Here is an 8,033-nt window from a genome sequence, read left to right as displayed (position 1 = left end):
AGGCCCGGAAACTACTACTCCCAGCATGCATCGCGGTCAGTTAAGCGTGCAGGCGGCCCGTGGATGCGGCGCGGAGCCTTCTGGGTTTCGTAGTCCCCCAGGGGAGCCCTTCCTTACAATAGGTTCGCCGATGTGTCTTGCCGCCCGTGCCGAACACCCGCTGCCGCCGCCCGGCCTCGGCCTCCTTTTCTCCCCAGGCGTGGAAAAGGCGGCGGCGAGCACCACACTCGCCTCGCCTCGCCTCTGCCGCTGAGGGACCCGTTCCGGCGGGGTGGGCGGGGCGGGCGCCAGGGGGGCGGGCGCAGGGGCGGCGCGCGCGCGCCCGTATGCAAATGAGCGGGCGTGAGGTCAGAGGCAGATGGAAAAGGGAACAGACAGAATGGCCGCCGCGGCTCCCGCTCCCGCGGCCTCGCAGTGCCGGAGCCCCCGCTGCACGGCGGAGCGCAGGGGCGTCCGCCGCGAACTCGACTCCTGGCGGCACCGGCTCATGCACTGTGTGGGTAAGAGAGGCGGCGGGCGGGCGGGCGAGCGGAGGAGAAGCGGCGGCGGCGGCCGGGGATGAGATGGGAAGGGGAGCAGAGCAGAGCAGAGCAGGGATTTCCCCCCCCCCCGTCGCCCCCTCCCCCCCAGCTTAATTATAGGGGCTCTGAGGGGACGCTCTCCCCGGGCGAGGCGCGCCTGTCTCGGGGGCGGCGTGTGTCCCCCTTCGCCCGGGCGCCTCCGAAGCCGGCATGGCAGCGGCGGCCGTGCCTTTTGTGCGGGCAGCGTCTGGCCCGAGCGCGGCGGGGTCTTCCCGGCCGCCGGCGCCTTTAAGAGGGGAAGCCGCTCGTGCGTTGACGGTTGGGATTTGAAGTTCCCCCCCTCTTCTCCCCTCCCTCCTCCCCTCCCTCCCTTGCGCCGGCCTGACCGCGCGCCTCTCTCGCGGCGTTGCCATAACGACGGCGGTTCTCGCGCCCGTCCCCCCTCCCTCCCCTCCTCCTCCTCGCCCCCCGCCGACCTCCTGGGCCGTCCTGCGCCCGGCGGCATTCATCTGGTGCAGGTCGGGCTCGCGGGCCCCTCACCCCTCCCTCGCGCCCGGCCCCCCCTTTTGCAAAGTTTTAAAATAACTTTCTTTCCCAGCTCGTGCAAGGGGGCCGCGCGCTGCTGCTTGAGGACCGGATCTTGGGGGATGGCGTGAAGCGGCCGCCGAGGGGGGAGACGCCGGCCCGGATTTCCATAGAGTAGGGAGGCGGGTGGTCTCTTCTGGCATCTCTCCCGTTGAGGTTGGCAATTCGCCGCTTGGGGTGTGTGTGTGTGTGGCGACACCGTTAATGGAGAGTAATTTAGGCAGATCGTTGTGGCCCTATAGATCAGGGGTAGTCAAACTGCGGCCCTCCAGATGTCCATGGACTACAATTCCCATGAGCCCCTGCCAGCAAATGCAGCGAATTGTAGTCCATGGACATCTGGAGGGACGCAGTTTGACTACCCCTGCCATTGAGAATAAATCGTCAGGAAGATTTAAGTGAGTAGCAGTGTTGGTCTGAAGCCAGAGTTTGAGTCCGGTGACACCTTTGAGAGCAACGAAGTTAAATAAAGGGGGTAAGCTTTTGTGTGCATGCACATTGCCTCTGACACTTTAAAGGGGTGCATGCAAATGAAAGCTTCTCCCCAGCATTAAACTGTGTTGTCTTAAAGGTGCCAGAAGGCTCAAATTATCAGGAAGTTATTCTGAGCAAGCCCCATTGAAACAGAATGCACAAAGTTCCTTCTTAATTTCACTGGGTGGTGCAGAAGACCTTTACTATGAATTGTGACCTGTCCCTCGAGGGGTGCTGGAAGTGGGGAGAGGATAATACCATTTAGATTTTCTGCCTTGCACACTGGAGGATCTTGGCATGACCCTGCCTCTGTCAACATGCACCCCTTTGCCAGAAGAAGAGCAGGATGAAGATTGTTTTGACTCACTTTAGCAGTGTCGTACAATGGTTTGTGCCGGCATTTAAGCATCTGCAGTGTGCTGAATTTCTAGACTGCTGATTATGGTATGAATCAAGCAATCTATTTAGCTCCTTGGTAATCTTGATTTTATCCACATATAGTTTGGGAGCTTTCTTTTATGAAAGTTTAGGATTTCAGCATACTTTTTACCTTAAAAAAAACCTCTTCAGACTTCTGGGGCACCCTGTTGCCTATTTTTTAGAGGATAGATATAATCATGCCCAGCTGCAATGATGGGTATTGGATTACCTTCAGGCTGTATTGTTGATGTGTTCTGTCAGGGGAGACAGTTACAAACAGTTGAGATTTCTTTTTTGCACCTGACTGTCAGGCATCAAGAGCTGGATGAATTCTTAATTTTTTAAATTTTATAAGACCGATATTGTTCTGTAGTTAGCAAACAAAAATCTCAAAATGAGTTTCTATTCATTCACGGTTTAGAATGTGCACATTGGGTAGAGTTGGTGGATGAATTTGTTCAAATTGTGTAAGGTGTGTTGGTTATGGAGTCAGGGGGCTTAGTTGCCTTCAGTCACACTCTTCTGTGGTAGCAGGTTTGGTTGGGGGCTCCTTCAGTTCCTTCCATGTTAGAAAAGAAGCAGTGCTCTTAATTCTACAGTGTGCTTTTGTGACAGGTAAAGGGACTTGCATTATTATGATTTACATACTTGAACCAGACATTTAGCTGTGATACTTTTTGTGGAGTTTTTTACTCATTAATTATCAAAAATACACTCTCATCCAGATTCTGACTGTAACATAAGTCCACTGGAAGAACTGCACAACACATTGCCTGTTCTATTTATGGACCACTTGCACCCAGTTTTCATGGTGGATGTTGACAAACTCCTGGGATTGATGAAGGCCACTTTATGTGCCCTGGACCGTTTCCTATATTGACTTCTAAAATCATGTAAATATCACTTCAGCAAATCCTTAGTATCTGTTATAGATTGATCACTAACTGATGGCACCTTTCCTTGACCACTCAAAGAGGCAGTTATCCACCCTGGTGACTTTAGTTGATGACCTCTGTCATTGTTGCCCCTATTAGATTTATCTGCTTCCTTTCATACAGTGGACTGTGCCATCTTGTTGAAGCAAGGCAAAAGTAGTTATCAGAAATTGTGTATGTTGGACTGGTTCAAATAATTCCTTGTGGATTGAACCCAAAGAATTGCCTTTTGAGACCAGGTGTAATTTGTAATTCTATAACCCAGTGGTCCCCAACCTTTTTATCACCGGGAACCAGTCAACGCTTGACAGTTTTACTGAGACCTGGGGGGGGGAGGGTAGTCTTTTGCCGAGGGACACCACTGCCGCCTGAGCCCCTGCTCCACTTGCTTTCCCGCCGGCGTCCCTATCTTCCCGCCACCCGCTGGTGGGCACTACCAGCAGCAGCTGCACAGTGCCACGCCGAGGGGGAGCCCCAGCCATGGCGGCCGCTGGAGACCACCAAAGGTGAGCCAGCAGCAGAGTGGCAGGGTAGCCCCCAAGGCAACAGCTCGGGAGGAGGATGAGGAGGAGCCGCGGCCTGGTACTGACTGATCTACGGACCAGTCCCGGTTCCCAGACCGGGGGTTGGGGACCACTGCTATACCCCATGCTTTTGAATCTTTATGTATAGGCCTTAGGCCTAATCGTTCCTAGTTTGGGGGTTTGCTGTCATCAATGTAAAGAAGATACACAGCTATATATATTTTCACCCAAATCTCTTGGTGATGCACTAGAAGATCTTAATTGCTGCAGTGGTTAAATAGCTAAATTGTGGAAGGATGGAAATAATGCTGGTTGGAAATTCAGAGGTTTGGGGGGAGATTTTGATCCCCACTTTTGAGGAAGTTCATCTGACACCTGCTGACTCTCTTAGGAGCCCCGGGGTTATACTGGACCAAACATTATACTAGCTGGCATAGCTTATGGTAAACTGGTTACTATGCAAGCTCCCATCATTTAATGTGCATGTTAACACTTGCCGTTAGTTCGGGGTTCTTTTAGATTTGTGATTGGTTCTACAACACATCCTATTTCATTGTTTATTGAATCTTGTTGATTGTACTGACTCACTCTGTCTAATCTGCCTTGAGTCCCAGTGATGAAGGTGGACTATAAATAATGTAAATAAATAAAATAAATGTTTGCACAACAGGCTAAGGGATAAGGGTAGAAATCCTGGTTTTCAGCTTGCATAATCTACTGTGTAAGTATTGAGTCTGTAAAGAGCATAAATAACTTGGGCTTTATTTCTCCATGAACCAGGAAAAATGCCTTGAAAGTGATGTTCTTGGGAGCTGAGAAATAGTGCTTGTTCTCATCTAGATAGTTTCTGAATAAGACATATCTCTCTTGGTTAGTGAGATGTGGGCAAAATCTATCCTGTTAGTTATTCATTTTCCCTATTTTCATTCAGTATATCTGTAAACAATACGTCGTTTGATATGATATGAAGCTACTGTATCTCCAAGTGACCATATACATTTGAAGTAACTCAGGCAAGGCCTTTCTTTGCTAACTGCTGGTGTTTAGACATTCTGTAGCTCACGTGTGGATCTACATACAGTGAACATGTAAGTAGTGTTACCAAAGTATTTTTAAAGGATTACTTGATCTTGCATGTTAATGCACCAAGTAATCACATTCACTAATATGCTGCAAATTACAATAAAGTTTTCTTTAAAAAGTAAACCTTGCAGTTGGTCGGAGGAAACTGCATGATCAGAAGTAACGATGGTAAGCAACAAAACATTTTCAAAGAACAGATGTTGAGAACTTGTTATACAGATATGTACAGTTTATGAGTGATATGATATGATATGATATGTAAATCCTTAGACAGTATTCTCAAACTTATGCCTACAATCTTGACATCTCCCAAGGAAAGCCTTTATGCTGGCAGAAGAATCTGGGATATACTCAGTGGTCCCCAACCTTTTTGTCACCGGGGACCGGTCAACGCTTGACAATTTTACTGAGGCTCGGGGGGGGGGGCGGGGTAGTCTTTTGCCAAGGGACATCGCTGCCGCTTGAGCCCCTGCTTCACTTTCTTTCCCGCTGGCGCCCCTGACTTCCTGCCTCCCGCTGGGGGGTACTGCCAGCAACAGCTGTGCAGTGCCATGCCGAGGGGGAGCCCCAGCCATGGTGGCAGCTGGAGAGCACCAAAGGTGAGCAGGCAGCAGAGTGGCAGGGCAGCCCCTGAGGCAGCAGCTGGGGAGGAGGACAAGGAGGAGCCGCAGCCTGGTACTGACTGATCTATGGACTGGTACTGGTCACCGGACCGGGGTTTGCGATCCGCTGCTCTATAGAGCATATGGGTTTCATGTTGAGCCTTGAGACTGCTTTCTTCAAAGGAAGCAGAAATCTTCCAATTATATCATATTTAATTTTCTTGGGACTACCTAGTTTTTAATGCCACTGTTTCTTGTTTAAACTTGTACTGTATTATAGTAATGCCTTTTAGACACCTTAAACACCCTTTGGAGCAAAAAGATGGCATGTTTACCAATCAAAATGACAAATGTCATGCATTGTGAGAGAAAAAATAAAAGCCAGCATCAGAAAGCTATTTTTCAGGTACCTGGTCTTCCTGTTACCAACATTCCTTTCAAAGAATCCCTAACAAATTGTGTGGGGTATAGAAGTCCTGAGGCATGCGGTGTGACAACTTAGGCAACAGCAGTCTGTGAGGGAGAGATGACATTGGATGTTTCTGTAAGCCACTGGAGAGGACCAGAGTGTTGAGGTCAGGTCACATTTCCAAATAGTGCCTGTTACTTTCCAGTGTAAAATTTCATATACACCAAGGGCACTCTTACATTTTTGTGAACTGTGGTAACCACAGAAAGTCTTGCTGCATTTTTTACTTTTTAATTCATTCTTCATTAACCAGGCAGTTTGACAGTAAAAGTTCTGTCTGCCTGATGTTCACCCACTTCAGTGTTGGCGGCATGCAGAACAGGGACTCTTATGAAGATCTCAACTGGTGAACATGGGAGAAAGGTTCTTCAGATACGCTGGGCTAAAATTCTATACCAGAATGTGTAATGGTGTTCAGAAGCAAACTGGAAACTAGTGCTGATATCTCATCTCAGCGCTAACGTAATATGTCCTCTCTAGCTAACACCAGCAAGTAATCTGGCTATTGCTTTTATGAGAGCCAGTTTGGTGTAGTGGTTAGGAGTGCGGACATCTAATCTGGCATGGCACGTTTGATTCTGCACGCCCCTGCATGCAGCCAGCTGGGTGACCTTGGGCTCGCCAGGGCACTGATGAAAATGTTCTGACCAAGCAGTAATATCAGGGTTCTCTCAGCCCCACCTCCCTCACAGAGTGTCTGTTGTGGGGAGAGGAAAGGGAAGGCGACTGTAAGCTGCTTTGAGCCTCCTTTGGGTAGAGAAAAGTGGCATATAAGAACCAACTCTTCTTTTTCTTCTATGAGGCAGCTCACCATAGATTGCAATTGTCCAGGCTGGATATAATCAGTATGTAGATTACTGCAGCCAGAATATGCCATTGATGAAGAGCTGCAGCTAATAAACCAAACCGAGTTTGTTATAGGTATTACAGTTTTCATGCCACAGAGGAGATAACTGCCTCACACTTTAGCCTCAGATCTACATAGCATATTCCTCCAACTGTGAACCCACACCTTAAGGCAGTGGTTCTCAACCTGAGGGTAGGGACCCCTTTGGGGATCGAACGACTCTTTCACAAGGCTCGCGGCAGGGCAAGCAGCTTGGCCAAGGAGGGCACCATCCACACAACAGCCTTGCAGGGTAGATTGAGATAGAGCGTTCGTCTGTCTGGACCAGCAGTAAAGAGCAAGATCGGCATGGTGGGACAAGGGACAGGACTGAACTGAGAAACCCCGTGGGGGAAATAATTTATATACAATCCTGAACAATGGATCTTCACGCCATTGGTATATGGTTTAATTTGTGTAAAAGAACGCATCATTTTATGGTTGAGGAGGTCACCACAACATGAGGAACTGTGTTAAAGGGTCGTGGCATTAGGAAGGTTGAGAACCACTGCCTTAAGGGTTAGAGTAACCCCATCCAAAACAGATCAACTCTGCAATCCTCACCTGATCTTTATTTGCCAAAATTTCCAATTTCTACCTGGACTGAGTTTTGGGATACTACCCCTCATCTAGCATGTTACTGCCTCACTTTATTCTGTTGAAAATAGAGATGGATGTCATCTACATAGGACAGCTGTCCATGGACTCATAGCTACTCCATTTTCCCTCTGTACCACTTTGTTACTTTTTGTTTTCTGCTGCACAGGATTCTGCAGCATCCCATTTTCCCCTTTTGCGAATTTCATCTCTGCTTCTTGTCATTGAGTACTACAATATTAACTCAGAAAGCATGCCTGCTCCTACAAGTCCTACTAGTGTTATTTTGATGCTGTGCAGCATGGCCAGCTGGCTGAAGCAAGCTAGAAAACATGGAGCTGAGACCATTAAATATCAAAATCCTGGTTGATAACAATTAGTATGGATGTAGCTAGGCAGGTGTTATCCTACCTCATCCCCCATTTCTGGTGTTTGGAGAAGGGAAGACTGCCATTGGTAACCATATTGTTTTCCTTTTGTAGTTGACCCTTATGTGCATGTTTGCCTGTTACAAGGCACTATGTACATGAATTGATGTTCTGGTGTATAGCTGGACAAAATAGGCAAGAGTTTAGAAATGCAAAAATTGACACCTGCAGCACAGTTCACATTCCCCAAAGCAGCTTTCAGTGGGGGGATATTCAGTCAAACCAGAGATACTGTCAATTTTTTCATCTCTCTGGGTTCAGTACAAAAATCTCCCCATTTTTAATTCCTTTCTTTTTTTCATTTTGAGATATTTTCCCCTGTAAATTGTTTAAAATGCATATATATTGTTTTTTAATCAGTTGATTGATGCATAAATAATTGGGAACACCTGTCCATGTCTGTCATTGAATGAAAAAATCTTACAGCAACATAAACTGAAGGACATCTTTGTACATCACTATTATAAAACTGTTTGATTTTTATGTAGGTGGCTTCTTAAATGTGTAGG

At 47.9% G+C, this 8,033-nt stretch overlaps 1 protein-coding gene across 5 annotated transcripts in view; it reads left to right on the top strand.

Annotated features, from left to right (window-relative positions):
* The first annotated feature begins 342 nt into the window (after window positions 1-342).
* LCORL (ligand dependent nuclear receptor corepressor like) overlaps window positions 343-8,033 on the top strand; it is a 91,968-nt gene continuing 84,277 nt past the window's right edge. For 4 of the 5 annotated variants that reach the window (XM_077301448.1, XM_077301444.1, XM_077301447.1 and 1 more), the window contains exon 1: window positions 343-500. In XM_077301448.1, the coding sequence (XP_077157563.1) occupies window positions 359-500 (142 nt within the window). In that variant the 5' untranslated portion in view covers window positions 343-358. The remainder of the gene's footprint in view (window positions 501-8,033) is intronic. The other variant, XM_077301445.1, reaches the window with a different exon arrangement.

Source organism: Paroedura picta, chromosome 10 (genome assembly GCF_049243985.1).
Source record: "Paroedura picta isolate Pp20150507F chromosome 10, Ppicta_v3.0, whole genome shotgun sequence".
Lineage (NCBI taxonomy): Eukaryota > Metazoa > Chordata > Lepidosauria > Squamata > Gekkonidae > Paroedura > Paroedura picta.
This window is presented reverse-complemented; position numbering and strand designations above follow the sequence as displayed.